This window comes from Artemia sp. Qi Xiang Cuo, chromosome 14 (assembly GCF_049724085.1).
Source record: "Artemia sp. Qi Xiang Cuo chromosome 14, ASM4972408v1, whole genome shotgun sequence".
Lineage (NCBI taxonomy): Eukaryota > Metazoa > Arthropoda > Branchiopoda > Anostraca > Artemiidae > Artemia > Artemia sp. Qi Xiang Cuo.
The window spans coordinates 37,665,648-37,693,214 of record NC_142807.1 but is presented as its reverse complement, the minus strand read 5'-3'; the positions used below and the strand labels follow the sequence as shown (position 1 = coordinate 37,693,214).

The following is a 27,567-nucleotide window of genomic DNA, read 5'->3' as shown; positions in this document are numbered from 1 at the left end:
ATAGATTTTGGTGATTCAGGAACGATTGAAGTAAAATCTGGCAGAACTAAAATAAAGCCAAACAAAGGAAAGGGACCTGAAAGTTACGAAAAGTCCTGAATCTAGACTGCTCATCTGACGACGCATCAGACAAATTGCAGGAAAACTGTTTGACGATTCCAGTAAACTTAGCTGGGATAAAGGCTAGAACACTGGACATAAGGGTGATGGCAATTCTGAAGAACTCAGGTCCCCCAATCAAACTGTCGGACTTCTATGCAGTGTTCTATGAGCAAGATTTTTTCATTGGCCGAGCACTTCCAGATAGCCTTTCCAGATAAGGGTATGGCAAAGTTCAAATTTTTGAAACGTGTGAGCAATGGGGACTTAAGTTACGACTGACCCAAAAAAGAGAATGTTGGTGTTGTTGAAGAAAGATATGTTTTTACAAGACAACTCGTTCGAAAAGGACGTGGCCCCTTCCAAATTGCAGGGCACCGTGAAGTTAAAAAGTCCCATAAAAATTTTCCAAAGAACATAAGTTCTAGCCTCTATTTTCCGTTATTTTTCTGCAAGTTCTGATTTTTTTTACATGATTTTAATCTAATTTTCTGTTTTTCATCTTATTTTTTTTTCAATATAAGTGACCACTTTTACATTGAATCTAAAATAAAAGTCTGAAAATAAGTGGTTGTTCAAACTTACCCAAAGCATTTAACAAAACCCAAAGCATTTAACAAAATGACGTCGTTCAAAGTCGAACGAAGTGTGGGTAACTTTGACCAAGATTTTCAAAAAATAAATTATGGCCACGTGGGAAGTGATGGAAAATATCTGCAGCGTCTGCCCTCTTCAGTGGTCAGAAATTCATATGTAAATGTTTATTTAGGTTGTTATTTACAAAAGCTGTTGCGAAATAAAGGAGAAAAAAGGTATTTTTAGTTCAAAGCGACCCTGTTTGACAGTAAAGAATAGGAAACATCTTCAAATTCAATATATGATCTAACTTATTTAAAGGAGATTTACAGCTTAAAATATGAGTTAAAGCAACGAACTATGTCTGTCTTCTTTCCCGGTGAACAGAAATGACTCAGGGCCTGCCTGAAACACCCCACCTTCAAGGTAAATTGCATAGCAAGATAAAATTGAGCTTTGACACCCTAAATAGTAGATTACAATTAATTCAGTAAAACTGATGTCAAGGACGAAGGACAACGTAGAAGTTGGCAATCATCGCAAGTATTAGGTCATTGGCAGTTAATTACCTTATAAAGCAATTTATCTGAAATATTCTTTTCTGTTGTATGAGAAAACAATCCCCTCCTCCCTCCTGCTGTCAGTTATTATCCATTAAAACTAGCCGTATAATTCTGCGGAATTGATGTCACCATGAATTATAAGGTACAAAAAAGAAAAAAAAAGTGAGGTACGAACTTACAGCCAATATATATCCATATTAGAAGGACAAACCTGTCATAAGATAATATGATAATTGAGGATTGTCATAAGAAGACCTGTCATAAGATAATATGATAATTGAGGATTTCCATAACGTTTAATTTTTTTTATAAAACAGAGAAAACAAAAACAAAACAACACTAAAATTTTAAAATAAAAAAGTCGAAACCAAAATAAAATTCTTTATAAACGAGAACAAATCAAAATTTTCACTTCTAAAATCATAGATCGTAAAGTATTTCATATAAAATTTTAGTTCAGAAACTGAAGCTAAAGTTTTTAATTTCACTAGTTTTATTTCAAAATTTAAAACAAATTGGGTTGAGTAATATCTCATATTAGCAAATTGCAGTGACAAGGAGACAGTTGTACTAGTGGGCTGTGAAAACCCTAGGGAGCTAACCATACGTCAAGGTCAGGAAACAAAAATCAATCGCAGAAAAAGCAGTATTATAGCAATAGCAAATTTCTTACCCCTTTACATTACATGAGTCATTCACAAGCAAAATTGATTAGCTCCTGTTTTTATTTTGGTGTTAAATTATTTCATTGATTCATAACTTGAATATATTTCCACAGAGTTTTACAGAATCACAAAACAAAATTTGGTCATGAATAACCTATAATTTTCCGTAGAAGCGAATTTAGAAAACTTCCCACGTATTTTCCATCAAATTATCAGCAAGATAAAATCAAACCCTGCAGTATATTTTCTCTGCAGTATATATATACTGTCTCCTTTACGGTAATTGAATTTGGCATGTGAACAGCCCACGTGGGGTTTCTATTAGCCAAGCAGCCTATAAACTAACAAAATACTAAATTAGTGACTAGTACTGGTTTAAGAATGAACTTGCCACACAATCAAATGGCTTAACTGATCAGAAGAGTATGGCTTAACTTTACCCTCAGTTATATCACATTCTTCACCTGAGCGGAAATCTATATAGCCTTCTCCTCCAGAAATGACCAAGTTGGTTTGCGACGTCTGTGTTTCTTCCCCTTTAAGACTAGGAACCGAAACAAAAAATTTTACAGCGTTTCTATGTCCATGGAAGGATAATTGCGCATGTGCCATTGAACAGAAGGGAATGAAGGTTCCAGACAACCTCATTGGACCACCAGGAGGACGAGGGGCAGTTGGTAGATGTACCCCTCTTTGAACAGATGTAGACGGGAGGCCTTCGGAAATCGGAACCGATATAATCACACCATTTCCGGTTCCCATCCAAAGTCGATTGGCGGCAATAAGCAAGGATGTTATACGCACAAAACTGAAGCCTAATTTTCCTGCACCCCCAGGAACCACCTCTAACATTTTGCTGACATACGGCTCTATATCAATATCCTGTAAATGTTGATGTGTAATCGCATGAAAGAGTCTTAAGGATGAATCTAGACGAATACTAATCCAGACTCCATCTCCTAAACATGCCATCTGCCTTATCTGACTTTCTTTTCGTGGATGGGCCTCGAAAGATGTCTCTATATGCAAAGTGCAAGGATCAAGAATAAATATGCGATTGCCAAAACTGCACCAAGCTTTACCATTAACAGCACACATAGCTCTAACTGAAACGTTCAAGTTTTCTAAATCAACTATTTGATGTTCACTTAAGTCCCATTGACCATCAAACCCTCTTGAAAACACAGCAATAGTTCCGTTTGCTAAAGCTGCTAAAACTCTACCTCTTAAATGGAGTATAGCTAACACAGAGTCTTTTAACTGAACAGCATGACAAACTTTTTCCCACTGGGCAACTGCAGAATGTACAAATATTGCACCGGATTGAGTACCAAGCCACATTGTAGGCAGAGCACTGGTTAATGACATTGCACTCTCAACTGTGCTATGAAACTGGGCTTCTGGAAAATCTACTGTAGGAGCTTGGGCATCTTTTACATGAGTAATGGTACGAACAAGCCTATCATCAGTGCCCAGATGCGAGACGCCAGAGTCACTTGAGCTGGAGGGACGTCGACTCGGCTCTTTTGGTTTCTCCTCTTGGATAGGATAATCAAGCTCACTAGCACCAGGAACACTGGCTATACTAAAAATTTGAGACAAACTCACTTGAAAAGAAGTCATTACTTCGGCAGGGCTGCAACCATTTACTATAGTAACCTTACTCACTGTTTCTGTGCTACTACATATCCACACAAGAGAATTTTGTTGCCACTTACTTTGATCCACTTCACTGTCATAAAATACACTCCCACCAATAAGAGCACCCCCATCAGCAGTTTTACCCCCACTAAGGTCGACACCAGCAGCACACCATACTTGAGTACCAGGTTCACTGTCTGCAAGAGGTCTACAGTAAATGGGTACTGGCACAGGTAAGTGGCTTGACTTTTCTGGCTGTGTGGCTGGTTGGTTATCAGCAGGTAGACTCCAGCCATAAGCTTGAACTCGGCCACCTTCTTGACGAGAAAGTCGTGTTTTCTCTATCTTGTCGATCTTTCGTGTTGGCGAATCTTTCGTTGTATCTGATGTAAGTTTACGCTTTGGCTCAAATCGAATAAGCTGATTCGAATTCACTCGGCTATTTATATGTCGCTCGTTTGTGGGATTAAACAGATTACTGAAAAATTTCCAAATCGAGATCTGTTTTCCTTTCTTATCTAGTTCAGCATCTACTCTTGATGCTCGTACCATTTCGGACCACCGTACTGCTTCCTGGAGCTCCATAAATCGCTCCTATAAAACAAAACTGTATTAATACACAAGTAAACACCTAGAGAGAAATAGAGTTTAATTTACATTGATTGAGTTGAGCGAACCCTCTCCAAAACGCAAAGCCAAAAGTAAAAACAGCCCAGGGAAAATCCTTTGTACGCAAGAAATATGGCCAGTTAAACAATCTAAAAGCCTGAACATACTGGGAAACGAATACATAAACACTCTATCACCAAAGGCTCTCTTTATCTGTTCATCAGTTGTTTTTTTTTTTTTTTTTTTGGGGGGGGGGTATTATCCCCTCTAACAGTCAAAATTGCTCTGCAAGATGCTCCAAAAGGTAGAAACTCCGAAAAGGTTAAGATGGGTATGGTTTTGGCAGGGATTTTTAGAGCTATTGTCCACCCAAAAATTTTTGGGCTCTTAGCCACCTGAGAAGTCTTGAGCTTTACCGACCCCACTTCCCCCGAGAAAATTATTCTAACATCTCTGCTAGCCTTAATATACATTTCAAAATAAGTATTGCCAGTCGTTTTTTAATATCATATTGTTCTGAGCGTTCTTGCATGCGACAGTTATGGCAAACTTCAGTGAAATGGTTCTCCATACAGTCTATTAAAGCAACGTGGATTAGTGTTACCCTGAAAATTCCAGAATTGTGTGCAAATGGTACCACAGAGGTATCACATGGGGAAACAAGAGGTACAACCCTTACGGGAGCAGCGCATTAGCCAATGTTTCCTAAAGAGACAGGAAAAAGAGCATCTGTAGACCACAATTTATGAATTTTTCCCAGAAGGCTCTTTGAGCGAATTCACCTTTGGGGGGGGGGGGTTCAAGCCCCAAGTGCCGGCATGACCAAAGAACGTATCTCATTTGTTTTTCTATTTGACAAATTTCTGAATGTGTTTTGTAAAATGTAAATTACCCGTATACTTCTATATTGGCATTGCAATACTGTATTGTTGTCTATGAACACATCACACCCGAGTTCAAAGGACTAAAAATGCATCATTATTGACAAAAAAACTAAACAATTGATGATTGTTCATAATAATTGTCTTTTAGAAGATAACCTGCATCTTTATCTCGGACGATGCTAACATATACTCCCATCCAAAGAGTATGGGCAACTTATAAGAGTGGAAACTGGCACTATTGCCAAAAAAAAAAAAATCTTCAATGCCATCTAGCAGCTGGCGTTTCATGGCATTTTTTCTAGTTTCGTAATTGTTTTGTTTTACGAAACTGAGATCAACCACTTAGTGCTACAGTATTTTGCCAATTTCACTAATTTTATCTTATTCTTACATTGAAAACGCTCAGAAACGTCAAATGCTAGATAGCATTGATGATTTTGTTTTGGCACTACCGCTAGAATTGCAAAATTTCATTTACATTGCTTACTAGCTTCAAAATTAAGGTTTTTGTCAACTCTACTTTGTTTCTGTCTAATTGATAAAAACAATCAAGCCCAAACACAGGAGATGGCTCTTGATGGCCGGTTCCAAAAATCTTAAGATTACCCCATGGTTTTCTGGATAGTAACAAAAAAAAACAACAAAAAACAAATTATGGTTTAACTGTTCTTCATAAGTAAAAGAGAACTAACACAACAAAAAAGAATTTGAAACAAAAACTAATACATTTTACCATTAATGCTGGTAATTAATAATGATTTAACTTCTTCCAATGCTATCAATAGAAGTTTCACCAAAAAAATAAAAAAAAAGAAGGAATCAGGTATATCATCCCAATACATAATAAGCATTAGTGTACCTTAAATCTCAGATTAAGACAATACAGTATTGAAAAGGGTTATTCAACAAGAAATGAGATAATTTGACACCTTAGTAGCCACTGTGACTCTTCCTTGAGAAAATGCAAAATTTCACCCCCCCCCCCGAAAAAAAATGCGCCAGTATTGGGCTAGCTTAGACTTGATACGGTTTCACCATTATGATAAATAGAAACCGATTGAAGATTTATCTTGGTAAAGAATAAAATTGCAAGTTCTTTTACTTGTGCTGGCATCCAGAAGAGTAGAATTTTTTATTATCCTACTTTGCGAGGAAATAATAACAAATGATTAATAACCCAAGGGATGTGCAAATGCTGGAATACATGTTTCATTCTCTTAGAAGCTCATATACATAGATGGATGGATAAATTTATGGGAAAAACTAGCCCATCAGAAGATTCAGAATAAACCTGAGACGCAAGGACTGTTCTTTTTTTTGTTTTCTTTTTTTTTTGTTACTGAAGTTAATACAAATCGTAACTGGAACTAAATAATCCGATAAATTTCTAAGACAAATAATACCACAGAAAAAATAAAGTTTGAAACCAAAGGCTGCTTAAAAACTCCAATGACGAAAAACAAATGACAAAACTAAACTTAAGATTTACTTTTCTGTGCAGTAATTCTTTGTTAACAAGCGTTGCAGCCTGCATGGCTGTGCTTATTCCCATCAAAACTGGATACACATTCAATATTTATTTGTCATGCATCTTATTCATGAGACTTTGAAGAAATAAAGAACAGACTGTTAATTCCTAGGTTTATAAAAACATTCTACCTATACATGCGCTGTCATGTGAGTGCTAGTCAACCACGTGTGACCACCGAGGAGCATTTTGTGCAAGCCAACTCTGAACAGTATATAAGAAGTACTTATTTTTAAAGTATATTCTAACTTTCTAAATGACCAACAAGATCCAAAGGATGGTACAAGGTCAGGAGACCTTTTGGCCTCGATAGATAATTCATTACAATAACTGGATATGTGTAGTTTCCTCTGATTGGTGACCATTATTCGAATTGCAAGAAGATAGCAGAAAATCTCAGCAACGAAAAGCGAGTTATTTTGACAGTTTTGACAGAGCATCTAGAAATAAATCCTTTTTACCACAACTGTTCTGAATGACTTATTCATGAGAAAAATTACTACGGTGATTAGGCCACAGGGCAATTAGCCAGGCCACAGCTATGCCAAAAAGGCTTTGCCCAGAGTAAAATTTCCAGTGACAAATTTACAGGGCAATTCGACCCTTATATTGGACTAAAGTCGCAAAACAAAAGGTAGAAAGGGTTTGTTTTTTGCCTTGGATGTTATTCAATATTCGTTTTGACTATCTTTAAAAAAAAAAAAAAAAAAAAAAAAAAAAAAAAAAAAAAAAAAAAAACCCAGTAAGCTGAACTTTCTCCTAAGGATCTCAGGGTCCTATATTAAATGACTGTTGGAACCCTTGGTCCCAGTTTTTTCAGATAAATGTCCCTTCCAGATTCATTTCCTTTGGCCCCTTAATTATTTTCCTTCCTCAAGTAATAAATATTAATTTTCCTTTTATTTTGTGACGCCATTTTGGGTCCTCTTAACTGCATACGTGCTTAATAGATCACGAGGTAAAGACTTGCGCAGTTAGGGATGTCGGCCAGTAAATTAGTAAGTCCTAGGAGTGGCTGGAAAGATTCATTTACCACCCTCGTAACCCCTGCCGCAGCACGCGGCTAGCGGACTGGGAAAAAGAGAGTTTTAGTTCAGTTCTTACATACAACGTGTTGTGAATACAGTAAGTTTTTTTTTATGTACTCTTTTAACTTTTCAGCTTAGGTCGAAACTAAAGAGATAGTTAGAAAACCTTATCGGTAAACTTTGGCTTTAACTGTGGCCATAGACCATCCGATCCCGTTTGTATACGGAACCGTTGGAGTAACCGCGGAAATCTCACTAATTTGGGGCCAAAGAGGGATCTTCCCCCTCCAGTAAGTGGCATAGCAACTCTTTGCGCCATTTTTGCCTTTAAAAGTGGTGACCCCCGCACAATAACCCTCCAATAATGACTGATAAGCAAGGCTACGAGGTTGCATTAATATACCCCTTCCCTCACAACCTAATAGCCCAAAGAACAGACAAAAGCAAAGATAATCGCATATTGCCCTTTTGAAATACCATCTAATGGGAATTAAAAAGCACTATTGCCATAAATGGATCAGAAGTATATGGTTCAATTAAGTCAGTGAAAAGGCTTATAATGCTAGGACCAGAAGAAACATAGGAGTACACAGATAACAGAAAGTTGACAAAGAAGTTCGTGATTTTTCTCTCGGATGCCCACTTCAATTTCCACTTTTCCAAGTATCCCATAGCCTGTGTATGATTCCAATACAGAAGACTTTTGACAGGCATCTTTCTTAATCATAGTCGACGTAATAGGGTTGAATTAGTAAAGAGCAATGCGTCTCTCAGGAGTAATTTTCCCTAGAGTCAACACATAATCAGATGGCCGCACTCTAAGGGGTATTAATTTCATTTAGTTATTCCTCAGTCTTATCATATAGAATAGAAAATTTAGAACCTCAGGGAAGAGCTGATTCGCTCACAAATTATGCGTTCAAGCGCAGGTATAAGGGCTAAAAACAGATTGGTGAGTAGTCAACCGCTTCTTCTATAGCCTTTAAACTTGCAGGAGGGCAACACCATTCTGAACTGAGATAATTAATGTTCATTTTAAGCTCGCCTCTTTGTTCATTTTAATTCTGTTCGTTTTTAGTTTCATTCCTTCACCACAATAATTTCTGTCCGTCTTATGTTTTACATCTTGCATTAGCTAATATCTGCTTCTTTTAAGTTTTAAACTCACTCCATACTATTCATGGAAGAACTTTTCTATATATTTGATTTTAAGTGTAAGCAAACCTTGTACTGATTTCGCTCCATTAGTACTCTTGCCATTTCAATTCGGGTGAATTTCTTACGCTGTGACATTGGTACATCTTCTTCATCATCTGACTTATTTCCTTTGTTTTTTTCCAGTTCTTCTTTGAGCTGAAATAAGACAGAAGGCTATACTTGAGAAAATTGAAGATGCTTAGGCAGGTTCATATATCAAATCGAGCAATCTTATACAAGTAACATGAGAAAGAACTGAAGGATACTTAAAGTGAAAGGATACATTAATACATTTGAATAGTAGGATTCTTTGGGTGGAGAAAAGATTCTGTTCTTTTTGTGTTTGTATTTGTTCATCACAAACATATTTAACGGCTTTTACTACGGGTATGAAGGCAGTCATATCGGCTTCGGAAGAAACAATTTTTTTTTAAATCAGCAGTTAAACTCGTCTGGGTGATTCGAAATTTCTCTCTTTATTTTATTTTTTTTGGGGGTGATTTTTAGGTGACTTAAGTTCATTAAGTTAAGAGCTATTCAAGGGGTTTGACACAAAAATTTAGATTAAACAGCATAAACAATTAAATCAACTTGGCTATTGAATGGCTTCAGTGTATATAGTCAGATATGTATTTGATTTAAAGAGACCTGAAATTGGGAAGTTTTAAGAGCTTCTGCTGGCTCATTAGAGAAGAGCAAAAAAGAAAAATTATCAACTACTATAACTGCTTCGTATTCAAATAGAACATGTTCGATATTTGTCGACCGAAAGGAGAGGCACAAGTTCAAAAGATAAATATTTAGAAGTAAAGTCAGTGATTTTAAACACTAAGACATAGCAGAGATTTTCATCTCTGCAAGACATTGCAAGGAGGGGATGTCATATAACGGAGGGAAACCCATATCCTTTAACTGCCCCACCCCCCAAAAAATGACAGTAACAAGCGAATCATATGAACAATCTTGAAAATATGGGCATGTCCAACATAAACTAGATCACAAGTAGTTTATGCACCTCTAGCTACATAATATGAATCTATCTAAGTAGTCTAATAAGTTGGGCATGATTAAAAGAGCAAATTTTCACAAGATAGGCTTAGATAAGTTTCTTAATGAGATATCTGTTGCAGAAGAACAAACATAGAACTTTATGGATTCATCAGAGGCAAAGCTATAACGTTACCTATAGTAAAGGCTATAAGCCTTCAATGTTTTATTATTTATTTTCAGAGGCGCTTAATATGGAAGCAGTGGTCGCAAAAACTTCGGAGGGGGATCATTCGATTGAAAATCAAAAGTGCCCTTTTTAAGAGTCAAAAGTGATTGGAGAGCAACTAGCCCACCCCCTCCCGTGGCCCCTTTTCTCCAAATGTATCTGATCAAAATTTGAGATAACCATTTTGTCCAAAATAGTCCAAAGATCAGAAAACAAAATCTCTGGGGTCGATACGGCCCCCAGAGTCCGGAAAAAGTGTTGTAACTTATGTCCCAGGGGCATATAAGGGTTTTATGGATGGGGTTGTCGTATAAACTTTGGAGGTGGCTCATTTGGTTGGTAATTGAAAGTTCTGATTCTTGTTTCAAGAACCAAAATTGATCGAAAGGCAACTAGCCCCACGCCCTCTTTTACCCAAATGCATCCGATCGAAATTTTGATATCACCATTTGTTCAAAGTAGTCCGAAGATCACAGAGCAATGCTCCCGAGGTTGAAACGAACCCTCAGAGCCCAAAGGCAAGAGTTGTAAGTTACGTCCCAAGGGCATAGAGTTAAAAGTGTTCGAAGGGAAACTATCTCCCCCATATTCTCTTTTCCCCAAATGCATCGGGTCAAAATTTTGAAATAGCCGTTTTGCTCAAAATAGTCCAAACACCATACAAAATGCCTCCATGGGTTGACACAGCCCCCCCTCCCCCGAGCCCAGGGTTGTATGTAATGCCCCGAGAGAATATAAGGATATTTCCGCCGTGGTGTACAGGAAGGTGCCCTTAAAGTAACTAGAAAACAACTCATCCGTCATTTCCAGTGCCGGACGTCCAGAGCCTACGGTAGCATAGTATCTAATTAGCTTCGTTTTAATGACCGGCTACTAGTTAAATTGTATAAATCATATGCACTTCCAAATTTTTTGTACCTTGCACCTTTTTGGCATACCTTCTTGGCAATGGAACTAAAGCAACTCCAGCGAATTAATTACCGGTATGCTAAATATCTCCTCGACCTCCCACAATGGGCAAGTAATTCTTGGGTCAATAGTAGATACGGTATTATAGACCCTAATGCTGCCATCAGCAGCTGCATTGAAGCTTATAATAAAGGAATCAATGGAAACCCATGGTGTTCCCTTTTTAAAACAGTAAATGTATCACGTTTTCTTTTGTAATTATTTTACTTGTTATGTGTATTGTGTAATTGTTTGGTTAATTACTGTGCTTGTGTGCTTATTTTAGGAATTTTAATTGTGTTGTATTTGTTATTTTTCGTCTCTTCAAAAAACATAGTTTTTAGTGGTCTGGTTACTATCGACAAGGGTCACTCTTCAATTGCTGCGTATTATCATGAATAGTTTTATATTTTCAATTATTACTGGGCTGGTTATTACTGATTATTACTGGTCTGGGCTGTTTGAGATATCAAACTGAAGCTTTTCTTATCCTTTCTAATTTCACAGTGATTCAAGGACTGGTATTTGGCCGTGATGAGTGAGACCCATCGCCCCCCCCCCTCCGTTTGGCCCAAGACTCTTTTGACCGCTTATTATCATAGTTATGTAAATATATTTCCCCTTCCCCTGCATTCATGTGTACCAGTGGTTGTTCCTAAAATCTAAAAAAAAATCCAGGTTGTCGATAGATAAAATCCCTTGTAGAATTCAAAATTTTTAACTCATGGCTTTTTATATTCGTAGCATCAAAAGTATTTAAAGTATTCTTGCAATTACTTTCTTTCTCTCTCTTTATTTCTTCTTTGATTCAAAACAACCACACCAAAGCCATACTGACTGAGATGGTTTAAATTTTATTTAATTTATTTATTGAAAATATAAATATGGATGAAATAGGAGCCTGTGACGAACTACACAAGGTTTAGTTGTAAACTTTAATAGCTCTAAGAAATCGAGAAAGACTGTTTCTTTGATGCCTTGAATGATAAAATGATTAAATAGCACAAAATCTTTCATGTACTTATGAAAATGGAAGCAATGAGAACCTTTTGAGAAAGATGCAGGAACTTAAATGTTTCTTTGAATTTTTTTGGTAACAATGAATCTACTGACCTTCTTTATCTCATCTTCTAATTCTTCAACTCGTGCTCTCATACGAGATTTAACCATCGTTAGGGATCGGATCTCATCCCGAAGAATTTCATGTTCACCATTCAACTCATCCAATTTGGCAATAAGGTCATCTTTGACTATATTTAGTGCATTCTTTGTAGCCAAAAGTTCATTATTCTCCATTATCAGATTTTCTACTTCTTTACCCATGCCAAAGAACGTATCACTTGTAGAACTGGCATATTCACCAGGATGTACCCAATTTCCTGTGATTTCACCATCATCATTATCAGCCATACTTTCATCATGAAAACTGATTTCTTGGTATAAAGTATTATTACTCCTCTTTTCATTCTTGGGAGTAGCTTTTTCATTTTTCTTAGGAGAATCTTCCACGGGGATCTCTTCAGAAAATTCAGGATCATCAACACTTGGTGTTCGAACCCAAATTTTCTTATCCTGTGCTAGTCTATCTTCACTGTCACATCCATTCGTGTTGTTTGTTTGAACTGATTTAAACTCTGTTTCGAGAGTAGAACCAGGGAAGCCAAGGCTTGGTGTTGTCATGCTTCCAAAATCTACCATTGGACTTGTCAAATTCTTTTGGGAAGAGTCCATAGAAGAAAAACCAAAGGATAATGGTCCCGATGACCTAATGAGACTGCTGGGCTTAGGACGCGGGACGCCAAAACTAAGTTGTTCAATTCTATCACTACCCATTAATATTCGGGTGCGTTCTAAGTGGTCCATATGTGTCTTGAAAAGCTCCGTATAACGATCGTGCAGCTTTGAATATTCTCTTTTGGTTTCATTATCTTTCTCTTCAAGACGTGTCACGTGATCACTTAAATTTTTCACTTTCAACTCAAACATCCTCACAATCGACTCTAATGATTCAATTTTCCCTGTGAGCACCTTTCTTTCTTCTTCAACGGCATCTTCAATAGCAAGCAGTTTGATTTCAGCCGCTTTTCTAAACTGTTTTTCCCTTTCGTACTGATTCATCAGTTGTTCATTATCTTCGCGAAGGAGCTCAAGCTCCACTTCGTGCTCTTGATTTTCAGTGTGTAAATATTCAAGGTTTTCTAAAAGGTTAACGACTAACGGCATCAAATTTTTGACAACACCTTCGTCATATTGGTTGATAATCCTTTGGAATTCTTGGTAAATGCTTCCAGCTATGACCTGAACTTTTTCCGACATCATTGTGTCCGATTCCTCACTAGAATATATTTTTTCCATCTTGATGGTTTTTTACCTGCAAGCAAGACAATCATGGTGAAATTAAATAACATTTTGGAAAGAAAACTAATTTAAGTTACAAAAGCAACATGAAATTAGTATGTATTGTTGAACTTTTTAAAGTGAATAACTTTGTCCAAAGGCGAAAAAAATAGAGAATCAAACTAGACAAAAGCAACATCCCTCACTCCCAAATTTTCAACAGAAAATTGGGCATGTTGCACTTCATTTGAACCCAGGGGTGGCTCTTGGGGTAAGCGAAGTAAGCGGTCGCATAGCGGCCGATTGATAGGGAGCGCCTTGAGCAAAGGGTAATCAAGACAAAAATTATAAGATAATTGCAGGGCCTCCAAAACTAATTTATATCACCTAAAGAGTGGTGTGATTTTCTAGGCATGAAATTGCCTCAACTTGAGGAATCCCTCTTGGTGCAACGCACGTCAGTTGCTAGTGATTTTGACTCGGTTCTAAAAAATAATTGATAAATAGAAAAATGTCTTGGTAAAAAGAAACAAAAAAAAAAAAAAAAAAAAAAAACTAAAAAAAAAAAATGAAAAGGAGACACAGCAACCATATTTATTTCAAGACAAATATCCAAGACTCGTAATCGGTGAATAAATTGGGATAACTGAGCAGCATAAGCAGAGGAGACGGGGTCTACCGGGGTTGAGAAAATTAGGAGAAATGTGCATAGTACGGATATTGGAAATGGTGGACTTCGCAAAACGCAGGTTAATCCTATCTTCCTTTCGTTTTAGACGGTAAGGTGTGCAGCTTTAAGGAGGAAGAAGCATGGGATTAAACTCTCTTGTAAATGACCCTGTGCGAACGCTTATGGACCAGCTTAATTTTTTTTTTTGAAGTTCATCGGAAAGATGTTAATGCCCTGTAATAAAAGCCTGAATAAGGATACATAATCACAGAGGGAATGAGTCCTTTAGCAATTAACCTAGTCAGAAGTTTAAATATCGAGGGCGATAAATTTACTTGTTTGATGATATTAGAAACATGTGTATCCTGATTAATATTATGGGAATATGACATCAGGAGTTAAAAATGGATGATATATCTTAATAATGGTCAACTTGCATAGCTTAGAGCCCTTGGCCGGGGCTGGAAAGGGGGATTGTCAAACTCAAACCCGGAGGCATGGCTATTTGACCTTTGGACCATTTTGAACAAATTGGCTATCTCAAAATTTTGATATAATGCGTTTGGGGAAAATGGAAGGAATTATCTGCGGGAGGGATTTCTGGAGGAGAGAATTTTACGGCGAAAAAGTTCCGGGGGTGGGGGAAACACCTAGACCCAGAACAAAGCTTGGTTGGATTTGAAAACGACTGCCTGCAAATAATACTTGCGATTAGCTGGACTGATGTTGCTTAATACGCATATCAGGTCTCTCACCATGCAACCTCAAATAACCGTAAATTCAGACTAAGAAGGTGGTGGCATGACTGGAGTGAGACAGAGAAGACTTCAATAAAACGCGTGGTCCTGGATCCTTCCTGGCCTCCAGAACAGTAGTAGACCACAATTGGTTGTTCCCAAGAAACTCAGGCAAGAGGTCTACGTTCATCCCTCAACGAGCAGCAATATTCAGCACAGGATCATCTGACGTGGGGGTCACCTGTTTCTGCCCTACACACCACTAGGTAGAAAAAGAACTAAGTAATAAACTGAGCATCTGCGCAAGGGCTGAAGCCATCCTAGCCTCCATCCTGTAGACACCCGTGAATGTACAAGTATCTTAATTCACCATTTTATTAAAAGAATCGTATCATGTTCTATTTTGTTATAACTATTTTTTGTGAATAGGTACATCTCAGGGAGCTTTATAAAAAATTCTGTTCTTTTCATTAAAAAAAAAACATTAATAAAAAAAAAATCAGCCTTCGCGAACCAATGACACCAGGTTTCGCCTATAGCAAAGGCCATACGGCTCCAATGTTTTATTGTTTTTTTCCCAGAGGAACTTAATATGGAAGGGGTTGCCGTATAAACTTCAAAGGGGGCTTACTCGATTGGAAATCGAGAGTTCTAGTACCCTTTTTAAGAGTCAAAAGTGATCGGAGGGCAACTATCCCCCCACGCCCTTGTTTCCCCAAATACATCCGATAAAAATTTTGAGAGTCATTTTGTTAAAAATAGTTCTATGATCGAATAACAAAAACTCCTGTGTTGACACAAACCCCAAGGGACCAAGGGCAGGTGTTGTAAGTTATGCCCTGGGGGCATATATGGTTCTTATAGAAGGAATGCTTGTATAAACTTCAGAGGGCTCCTTTTTCCCCAATTGCATCCAATAAAAATTTTGAGATAGCCATTTTGTTAAAAATAGCTCAAAGATAATATAACAAAAACGCTGGTGTCGACACCCCCCCCCCCCGGGTCCCGGGAGCAGGCGTTGTAAGTTATACCCTTGGGGAACATAAGATAAGATAACGTGTATTTCAAGCCAAAATGTGGCCATGTACACAAATAACATACAAGCTTAGCAAATTACAGCACTCGTCACAATAATAAAGAAAAAAATAAAATAAAAACTACTCTCTTCTTTTTGCAAAATACTCATCAAGATATCTTCCCACTAGACAAATAAATTGTGACGACGTACTTTTCAAGGCATCAGGAAGCAGCACTCCATCATTCCCAAATATATTTTCCCTTACCCCCAAAAGACCTCGACAACGACTCAGACAATGCTCCAAATTCTCCTCCTCTTCTTGGCAAGGAGGGCAAGCAAACCTGCCGTCCGGGACACTTTTTCCTCCTCTCAAAAACTTTCAATCTTGAACGAATCGGAAGGCAATTAGATCGTAGCTGTATCCAATATGTAAGGTATCTAGACGTTAAATTTAACTTAAAGTAAAATTCCTGACCATAAATTATCTTAACCTCATTACAAAACCTTAAAGTTTCCGAATTCTTAATCTCCTAACCCCGTTTCTGTATCGTCTGGTCCTCCAGCACCCGCTTAATTTCCTTGTCCAACTGTAATTGTTGACTAGTTGGTCCAAGGCCATCATTCCATGCGAAAGAAAAACCTGTCTTATCCAATACCTCTTTAACTTTAAAAGGCCAAGATCTTTTACTATGTAGCTGAAGTAACTCATCATATGCAGCCTTCAGTAACCTATCACTGGGTAACTGTACAGCCCTTAGGCAAAATTTTATCATTTGGACTGTCCTTTAACTTTTAAGAGACCACAGTCCAAGGTCTCCTTTAAGAAACTGGGTATGGGTCATTCTATGCAACCGGTACAATCTCTTAAAATAACCTAGCTGAACGCTTTCTAACTGGGCAGCGTTCTCATGTCCCCAGATCTCTGCCCCGTAATGGAGAATCGGCATAATCTTAGATAAAAAAAACCCTCTTATACAAAGACAAATTCTTTATTCCACTAATTTTATTCCTGAAAAGTGAAAATGTTGCAGCTCTTCCCCTATTTAACACTTCTTTAATATGAGAACTTCATCCACCATTACTTTGGAAGATATAACCAAGATACTTTATTTGTTCAACTACTTCTAATTGTTGTCCTCCAAATACAAATATATTATCAATTTTTTCATTCCTTTTACTTAAAACAACCACTATAGTTTTCATAACGTTCAGCTGTAACTGTTTCATTTCTAAATATTCGCCAATTCAACCGATTAGCATATGAAGCTCCCGAGCCAATTTTGCCACCAATGCAGTTTCATCCGCAAATAATAACACCGAAAAATTAATTTTTCCAAGACACAGCTTTGGAGCCCATTTTTCTTCCAGAAACTCCACCATATCATTAAAAAAAAAAACGAACAGTCTCGGGGACATCCTTTCTTAAATAGAGGTACCATAATCGATACTTTCCATAGGGAAGGCCATACACCACTACTTATAATTCTATTAAAAATATTCACTAAAACTATCAAAAAAACATCAAGAAACCTCTTTAACAAAACTGCTGGTATACCATCTATTCCTGGCCCTGATCCTCCCTTCATCTTCTTAACTACTCTCCTAACTTCATCTGAGGTTAACTCCGTCACGAACTCATAATCTTTTTCTTTCAGGGGAAATTGCAGAGTAGTCCCTGAATCATCACTATCAAGGCTACTACAATCTTCATCTATAACTATCAAGAAAATAAGGCCAAATTGTGGCATCGGGGCGGTGCAGCTGGTCTGTTCGTCGTCTAGACTCCTGCCTTACTCCTGACCAAAATTGCTTTGTATCCCCTACCATATAAGCCTTCTCTATCTCTTTCTGTTCCTCTCTAATTTTCTCTCGTTTTTTTAGACTATTATATTCCCTTCTCCTTTCCTTAAACCGTAAAAACAAGCCCTGTCTTTTTTCCTCTACAGAGCAAGCATTTAACAAACCTAATAACTCCTCCAACTCCTTTTCAAAAGAACTACATTCATCATCAAAAAAACTATTTTTTCTTTTCATATTTGGTTTCTCTGACACACAAGCACACTCATAAATCACAAAACCCAATCTTCCAAAAATTCATCTATATCTCTTGTTTCATCATACAGACTCTCCACTTTCTCAATTATTTCAGGCCTCAAAAACTCCTCTTTCATCAATTTCAGCTCCTCTTTACTCCATTCACTCTTTAAAAACTTCCCTGAAAAACAAAGATCCTTTGTAAGCCTACTAGTAGGACTATCACCTTTTTTATTCCTTGGAACTCCTCTTCGAAGGCAAAACTTAATCTCAACTGGTAAATGGTCAGAGCCTACGACCCTAAGAACCTCAACATCAAATGTCAGGGCCACTAGTTCAGTACCAACCAAAAAATAATCAATTACACTAGGGTTTGTCCCCGACAGACAGGTAAACTCACCCTCCTCCCCATCCTTCCCAAATCTTCCATTTCCAATCACTAATGCATTGTCTGAACACAGTTCCAGAAGCCTTTTACCCTAACAATTAACCCTTCTTTCAATATCTTTGCTCCTTCTAGATGTCTTATAGATATCAGGTATCAGGTCTGGCGTATCAGCAAATGAAACTTGATTAATCTCCTTATATATTTCCGTTTAAGCATTAGAGTCCCCCACCACCAAAAAATAATCCTTATCAAAACGTGGTCGCAATTACCTAAGCTCCTCCTCTAATAAATCCCGTGTCACTTACACTGCATACGAACTATTCTGGGGGGGCAGTATACACGGCACCTAAAATCAAACTCTTACCAATAACAAGATGAATCCTAACCCATATAATATTCTCCGATACACTGGAAATTCGAGAATGTTTACGGAAACGACCTTGCTTAATTAACAACAAAATACCTGCATATAGTCTCACATTCTTTCCTGGCTTACGCGCCACATTTCCTACCATCATCCTTTGAAACAAAGTACTGTATTGTCACTATGCCACGAATCCGCAAGAGAAATAAAATCAAAACCCCCTAGGCTCCTTCAGAACTCGTTCAACCTTATTTCTCACACCCTGGACATTCCATATGATTACTCGCATAGAGTGAACATGGCCACGCTGTCCCTATTCACTTAGAACAAGCTGGTCATGTATCGGCTGGACAAAGGGCGTTTCTGGCTCATCAGGTAAGTATGAAAGTCTATAATAATCTTTTGATGATGCAGCTCTGGTGCTCCTCGACTGACCTCTGTAGTTAGCTCTTCCGCCGCCAGATCTAGAGTCCTTTCTTGCAACATTACGGGCATCAATACGATTTTGATTGTCCGGGCTTATGACCTTCCAGGCTTTTCGCTTTTGAGTATTTTTCGCAGCTATTGGAGAATTCCGGACAGGACGCGGAGCCCCTTTCGAGAAATTCGGTTTCGGATCACGTATATTAAATTCGATCACCGTCTCGATATCACTCTCGGCTTGACCCTCTGTTTCTTGAGCTTATAACATTTCGAAAGTTGTGTTAGAGTCTGTAGACTACGTAACTGTCTAAATTTGACAATTTATCCCCTCCCCCACCCCATAATTCCCGGTTTTTTCATTAGCCCTGGCTTTTAGAAGCATAATTTCTGAGATATTTACAGGATTTTATGCTATATTATGTGTTTTTTTATGCATTTCTGTTCTATAGGCTTTTCCGAAGGAAACAAGATACTAGTGCATTATATGACACACGAAAGAAGTCAAGTTCGGTTAATATAAAACAGGATGAAAATATAATAGTTAAGAAACAAATTTGGTCTATACATTTCCACATTAGGGGTTATATGAATTATCTAATTTGAAAGATAAAATTCCGACAAAAGTTGTAAAAATGTTTTTTTCAGGATAATTTTGAAGAAAGCGTCCCTCCCGTCGACAAAAAGGCCCGGATTGAAGCTGAAAATCAACTATGTCCTACTACTGTAATACACTACATTGGACCTGTGAGGGCATATGCGCAAGGAGAGAATGCAAGGGCCCTTATGCAAAAAGACGAAATGGCCACTGGTGTGACGATGTTGCAAAAAGCGAATGTAAGTTTAAAATTTATCGATATTTTCAGTAACAATTTTTTCCCCAAGTCAATTTGAAGGAGATAGGATTGTACCGTTAGACTTCGAAATATTTCCAGAATAATATATGTTCTAATTTGTGTGTAATATTTGTTGACGTCTTTCAATTAGAGCTCGTCTGGACTTTGAGATACTCGATAAGAGAGAGACTTAACGGTCTCCTTTTATCATATATTACAGAAAATCTTGGAAGTAACAGATGCGATTCACGAGTCAAAAATATGTATGGTTCAATCAACGTGCAATTATTGATTTACACATTTTAAAAGCAACTAACCAGGTACAAGGTACAAGCACCTCAAATTATATCTTGGTTGGGCCTGGGCATGATTTGGAAAACAATCAGAAATTGAATAAAAAAGAGCTTTTGAACAGAAAGTAATGAACTGGGGGGAGGCGGGATATTGCTACTAAGGGAGGGGGGAGGTACATTGTTTATAGCCTAGAATTGAAACATCTCTTTTACACTTTTCATTCAGCCTTTCAACCTTGAGATAGTAAACAAATTAGCGAATCGATATATGATGATTAAGTTATTGCTTTGAAAATACAGTAGTAATAGCTGTGATTGAAAAGCCTTGTTACCTCTCATAACCGTCAATGTGTCAACAAAGGACTATTGACTCCTTTACTTTTAATCCATTTTTCGACATTCTTAAAAAGTAGGGTGTTTTATACATGGTGAAATTAGGTGATGGTTTTCTTTATAGGTTAGAACGGTTCCATCGCGACTTGGTTCCATCGCAAAATTTGGTGACCCCTTTAATACACTTATGGCGGGAAATTTTATAACCGATCCCATATATATTATCCATGAATATGCAGAGAAAATTAGTGCACTTCTAGAAAACCGAATTCAAGTGTGGGGCGTCGGGACTCCATTAAGGCCTCAATTGTTTTAAAAATATTTTTTTTTTAATGATAGTTATGGTGAGGTCTATGATACCATTGGAACTCCAAGAAACTGTAAAAGATTTTGTTTTTCCGTGCGTGAATAGACCTGTGACCAAGGAGTCATTGAGCCCATACAATCGGTCTTTGGTCGAGGATATGGACATGCATTGGACCCCCTCCAAGCAGAAACTAATTGCAGATTTGGACCCGAAACAGAATATTGTGGACTTGTCACCACGTCCTGTTACGGTGGATGGTGACCAATGGTTTCAGGGCCATAAAGTTACACAGAGCCCTGCAATTCGATCAGAAGCCCTATTTGAAAACGTTTATTCACGCCTTTGTCAGTAAATGCTCACAGGCAAAAAGTAAAGTCCAAAAAGAAATGTATAAACTTATTTTAAATTCAGCTTTTGGAAAAATGTGTGAAAGCGTACGAAACAGAACACGTTGTGACGTCGTAACTTGCCCCAAATAATGTGCACGAATTATCGCCGACCCCAACTTTCAATATTCACGAGCATAGACCCGAATATGGTTCTGCTACACAGAAAAAAGAGAAATGTTGTTCTTAATAAGAATATTGCGGGGGGGGAGTCAAGTACTGGAAATTTCCAAAAACCTCAAGCTGTCGTTCTTTTACAGTGTGTGCAAGATAAAAATGCCAAGGGTGGAGGTGGTTCAAGGTTACTATGGTGACACGGACTATCTGTTGTTAAAGGTTAAAACCGGGGATTTATTGAATGATTTGGAAAATGGGGTACACATTGGCCCGCGGATGGATTTCACGAATGGGAATGAGAACATCTACCCCGAGTTGGTGAAACGCCAGGCCCCCAATCAATTGTTAATGTTATTAATTAAAAAAAACTTTCCGAAAAATAAGTTTTTCAAAGAAAAGTAAAGGCCATTTTAAACTTAAGATCAGGAGATACAAATACCTGTTAAAATTAATGCTCAAAACGACCAGAAATTACTATTAAAGAATAAATGAAACCCAAAACGAACAGAAATTAAATAAACAGTCATAGCAAAAAACATACAACAAGTAATAATATAAACAAATAAATAGATCTTAAAGCGATTAATGCTTAGATTGAATATGAAAATCAAGCTTAAAACGAAAAAAAAAATATCTTGGTTCTAAAGTTTAAATGAAAGTTAAAAAGAACAGAAATTAAACATACCATAAATGCGAACAAATACGCAATGTATATTAATTTACATGAATGAATACATCTTAAAACGATTGAAAATGAAAAACAATATACAAATTAAGTTTGGATCGAATAAAAATAACTACAAACAAGAGTTTGGGTATCGCCTCACTGCAGTCTTTGACAATAGAAAACCAAAGATCATAAAGACCATAAGACTTTAATGTTTTATTGGGTCTTTTTCTAAAAACTCCTCATTTTGTTGTGCACAGCCAGCCCCGCCCGTCCACCCCTTTGCATTAAACCCGAACCCCTAATATCCTCCCATTTGCAGTACAAATCGGAGGATAGGTTTATATGCTGCAACGATTATATAATTCTTTCTATGTACTAAAAGATTTTTGTCTGTTTGTAGATTTTGCCTCTATATAAATGGAATTCCTTATTGCCATAAAGGCAATAAGGTTCGATGTTGTATTGTTTTTAGTTTCGCAATAAGATCAGAAAGAACAGGGCCACCAACTGGAAGGTTTTGCACAACCAAAACTATTGGGCCTTCTTCTAAGAACTCCTCATTTTCAAAAAACAGCTCATTCGACTAGTTATCACGTACCTTTTTAAGAGTCAAGATTTTAGAAAGGGCACCCCCCCCCCTTACAACTTTTTTTCTTCAAATGGACAAGATCAAATTTGGAATAGCTATTTTAGTTCAAAATATTCCTAAGGCAAAAAAAATTACAGGGACATATAAAGGTTTCTTATGAAGAAAATAGGACTGAAAATTGACTGATGATTTGACTTAAAATTGAAAGTTCTTGTTCACTTTTTAAGAGTCAAAAGAGATTGGAGGGTAACTAGCCCCCCCTCCTCCAAGCCCTAAATGCATCAGATAAAAATTTTGAAATAGACATTTTGTTAAAATAGTTCAAAGTTCTAGTAACAGAAAACATTAATTAAAAAAAACAAACTAAAATAGCTTTCTAAAAGAGGTAACCATTAACAATCAGTATATAGTGCTATCCTCCCATTTGTGCAACAAATGGGAGGAGGGGGTCGGGTTTAGTGCAAAGGGATGGGTGGACAAGGCTGTCTGTGCAAAACCTTCTACCTGGTGGTCCTGTTTTCACTGATTTTATTGCACAACTAAAAAAACAATAAAAAATCGAAACCTATCTATTAATATGTAAACCTATCATGTATTTTCTATCTGGAAATCAACTACGCTGAAGAAAATTGCCCAAATACCATCAATTTCAAATAGTAAGAATGGCGCCAGCCCTAATATAGTCCAATCGATTGAGCCTGTCGTTAAGTGGCTGCAGCAACACCTTCTATAACCTCATAAACCCAAAGGGTTTAACTTATCCTCAGTGTCTCATGAGTGTCGTGTGAGTGTCCATCTAGGCAATATGTATGCTGTTAGAAACGCAACAACGCTGGACGATAAGACTATCTCACAATGTTTACTGGATGCGCTTGGAGGAATGATGGGCGCGGGGGGGCTAGTTGCCCTCCAATCACTTTCGACTATTAGAAAGGGTACTAGCCCTCTGAATTTCCAATAGAATGAGCCTTTTTTGAAGTTTCTATGAAAACTCCTTCCATAAAAACCTTATATGCCCCCAGGGCATAACTTAAAACCCTTGTCCTGAGGGTTGTGGGGGATTGTCCTCCTCAAAAAATGTTTTCTATCTGAATATAAACACAGCTGAACAAACTGTCTATCTAAACATTTTGATATGCTGTGTTTGGGGGAAGGATGGGCGTGGGGGGGGGCTAGTTCCCCCCCAATTACTTTCGACTATTAAAAAGGGCACTAACCCTTTGAATTTCCAATCGAATGAGCCTTTTTGAAGTTTCTGCGACAACGCCTTCTATAAAAACCTTTATATGCCCCCAGGGCATAACTTAAAACCCTTGCACTGAGGGTTGTGGGGGAGTGTCCTCCTGAAAAATTTATTTTCTATATGGAAATGAACTACGCTGAACAAAATGGCTACCTCAAAATTTTGATTGGATGTGTTTGGGGAAATGATGGGCGTGGGGGGGGGGGGGCTAGTTGCACTCCAATCACTTGCGACTATTAAAAACGGCACTAGCCCTTTAATGTCCAATCGAATGAGCCTGTTTCGAAGTTTCTACGACAACACCTTCTATAGAATGTTATATGCCCCAAGCGCATAAAATAAAACCCTTGCCGTGAGGGTAGTGGGAGTTTGTCCTCCTACAAAACATACTTTCTATCTGAAAATAAATAACACCGCACAAAATGGAAATATCGAAATTATGATTGGCTGTGTTTGGGGGAATAATGGGCGAGGGGGGGGGGTTAGGTGCCCTCCAATCACTTTTTACTATCGATATTCGCATTAGCTTTTTGAATTTCCAATCGAATGAACCTTTTTTTAATTTTCCACAACACTATCTTCCATAATATACTCATGTGCCCCAATTACCTAACTTACAACACTTGCTTCGGAGGTGTTAGGGAAGAGTCTACCTCAAAAATATCTTTTCTATCTGGAAGTAAACAAATCTGAACAAATGGCTATCTCAAAAATTTTGATTGGATGTTTTTGGAGAAATGATGGGCTTGGGGGGGAGGGGGGGCTAGTTACACTCCAATCTCTTTCGACAATTAAAAAGGGCACTAGCCCTTTAATTTTCAATCAATTGAGTCTGTTTGGACGTTTCTACGACAAGGCCTTCTATAAAAACCTTATATGACCCCAGGGCATATCTTAAAACCCTTGCCTTGAGGGTTCTGGGGGAGTGTCCTCCTCAAGAACATATTTTCTATGTGAAAATCAACTACGCTGAACAAATTGACTATCTAAAAATTTTGATTGGATGTGTTTGGGGGAATGATGGGCGTGGGGGGGGGGGCTATTTGCCCTCATAGCACATTTGAATATTAAAAAGGGCACTATCCCATTGAATTTCCAATCGAATTAGCCTTTTTGAAGTTTCTACGACAACGCCTTCTACAAAAACCTTATATGCCCCCAGGGCATATCTTAAAACCCTTGCCCTGAAGGTTCTGGGGGAGTGTCCTCCTCAAAAACGTATTTTCTATCTGGAAATCAACTACGCTGAACAAAATGGCTATCTAAAAATTTTGATTGGATGTTTGGGGAAATGATGAGCGTGGGGGGGGGGCATAGTAACACTCCAACCACTTTTGACTATTAAAAAGGGAACTAGCCCTTTAATTTGAAATGGAATGAGCATGTTTTGAAGTCTCTATGACAACGCCTTCTTTAAAAACCTTATATGCCCCCAGGGCATAACTTAAAACCCTTACCCCGAGGGTTGTGGGGGAGCGACCTCCTCAAAAATATATTTTCTATCTGGAAATCAACTACGCTGAACAAAATGGCTATCTCAAAATTTTGATTGGATGTGTTTCGGGGAATGATGGGCGTGGGGGGGGGGGCTAGGGACCCTCCAATAACTTTCGACTATTAAAAAGGGAATTATACCTTTGAATTTCAAATCGAATGAGCCTTTCTTGAAGTTTCTACGACAACGCCTTCTACAAAAACCTTATATGCTCCCAGGGCATAACTTAAAACCCTTGCCCTGAAGGTTCTGGGGGAGTCTCCTCCTCAAAAACGTATTTTCTATCTGGAAATCAACTACGCTGAACAAAATGGCTATCTCAAAATTTTGATTGGATGTTTGGGGAAATGATGAGCGTGGGGGGGGGGGCTAGTTGCCCTCCAATCATTTTCGACTATTAAAAAGGGCACTAGAACTCTCGATTTCCAATTGAATGAGCCCCCTTTGAAGTTTCTAAGACGACCCCTTCCATATGAAGTGCCTCTGGGGGAAAAATAATAATAATAATAAAACATTGGAGCCGTATGGCCTTTACTATAGGCAACGCTACAGCGTTGCCTCTGAAAGTCGGAGACGAGGAGTGATTTAATGTCCAATGAGGTGTTCCCCGGTCCAAAAGTTTACTGTGAGGAAACGCATGGCAAGGATGTAAAACAGGCGTGCAAAGGGGTGCCTGCACACTCTGTAAAAAATAATTTCGACATGAGTGTCTACAGAAACTGTGTGCTCAGTTGTCTAGTGCCAAGAGCAAAAGTACTGGCAATTCGCTTTCTACAATACAGGAACTATACTGTTAGAGTGGAAAAAAATGCCATGTCATGCATATCCGACAAGGTCTATGTGCTCGAGAATGGTGTAAGGGTCACTATCGAATTTCAGATCGAGTTGAATGTCTGGACTATCGAAACCAATTCGGCCTGGATAAATTAACTTAAATTAAAAAAAAAAATAGTACTTGGTGGATGGGGGACAACAACTTCTCAATATAATCGTCATTCCATTACCATCATCATCGTTTAACTTTTACTGCTGCTATTGTATACAGAGTTTGTTTTTGCTTTCCACCCCCGCGCTTTCCGGCACCGGGGGGGGGGCGCGGCCGGCCTTCGGCCCCGGAGGGGGGGGGGGTATTGGGGGGATTCTCATCTTTTAAATGTTGAAAATAGTGTTTTCTCTATTCTTAGTCATCAAATGTGTTCAACTGTGCTGCTATTGTCCTTGCTGTATTTTAAGTTTTTTGTCAATAAATGAAAAATATTGTTGTTGTTATTCTGTTATTGTTGCTATTGTACAGAAAGTGTTGTTAATAAAAGAAAAAAAAATATGTTTTTGTTGTTGCTATTGAATAACGACTAGGTAGATCTAAGGGAAAATTATTATTATTTATTCATTGGACAAGTATGGTTTACAGTTAGTTGTAGTCCAACTGTTGTCAACAGCAGCAGTATCTATAAATTTAAAACACCACTCAGATCATTTCTCTGTGGTCCGTCAATGTCAGGGAAAACGACACTTTTAGCTAAAATAATTAAAAATTGTAATAAAATGTTTTTTGGAAAACCAAAGAAAAGTTACTATTGCTATAGTATTTTGCAGGAGCCCTATGACCAAATAAAAGCTATTGCCACTGCCACGTCCATGCCAATACAATCCATACGGGGACTTGACGTTTTTAATAGTATTGAGTCAACCTCATGGCTGATTATTGATGATTTAGCTGAATCAATTGAACAGTTCTCACAGGAAATGCTAAAACTGTTTAATGTTTGCTCTCATCATGAACACATTTCCATAACCCTAGTTCTACACAATTTGTTTCATCAGAGCAAATGTATGAGAACCCTTGCTTTGAAATGCACCGTGTATATTATCTACCAAGTTGTTCATGACTCAAGTTCTCTAATAACTCTCAATTAGCAAATATATCCAAGTGCCCCCAAATTTCAACTTTCAGCGTACAGTCAGGCGACAAATAAGCCCTGCGGGTACATTTGGCTAGATCTTAATCAGAATACACCCGAGGATCTGCGTGTAGTCACAGATATTTTCGACAAAGAAATTACTGTATATCTTCCGGTGTACAGTAGAAAATGTTATTAGTTGCCATCATGACATGGAAAAAACTACACGAAAATACACACTTATTTTCCGTTCTAAGCACTTCAAAACCACCACTCAGGAAGGCCATACTCAAACATGGTGTTGACAAAGAATTTATTAATTTAATATCGGAACTTGGTTTAAATTTAACCGAGGGCAATGTACACTTTCCAGAAGTTGTTAGAGAACAGACTAGGCCACATCGTTCCACTGTACCTGCCCTGTCTTACAAAAACAAAGGAAACATTTTTAAAAGAAAACGTATCCTTCAAGCAG

At 37.8% G+C, this 27,567-nt stretch overlaps 1 protein-coding gene across 1 annotated transcript in view; it reads right to left on the bottom strand.

The window, feature by feature from the left end:
• Nucleotides 1–1,499: 1,499 nt before the first annotated feature.
• Nucleotides 1,500–27,567, bottom strand: part of syd (JNK-interacting protein syd) — a 64,791-nt gene continuing 38,723 nt past the window's right edge. Inside the window, exons 3-5 of the mRNA XM_089099734.1 lie at nt 12,068–13,325; nt 8,818–8,946; nt 1,500–4,138 (exon numbers count right to left, since the gene is read on the bottom strand). Coding sequence (XP_088955860.1) covers nt 2,279–4,138; nt 8,818–8,946; nt 12,068–13,309 — 3,231 coding nt within the window. The 5' untranslated portion in view covers nt 13,310–13,325 and the 3' untranslated portion in view covers nt 1,500–2,278. The remainder of the gene's footprint in view (nt 4,139–8,817; nt 8,947–12,067; nt 13,326–27,567) is intronic.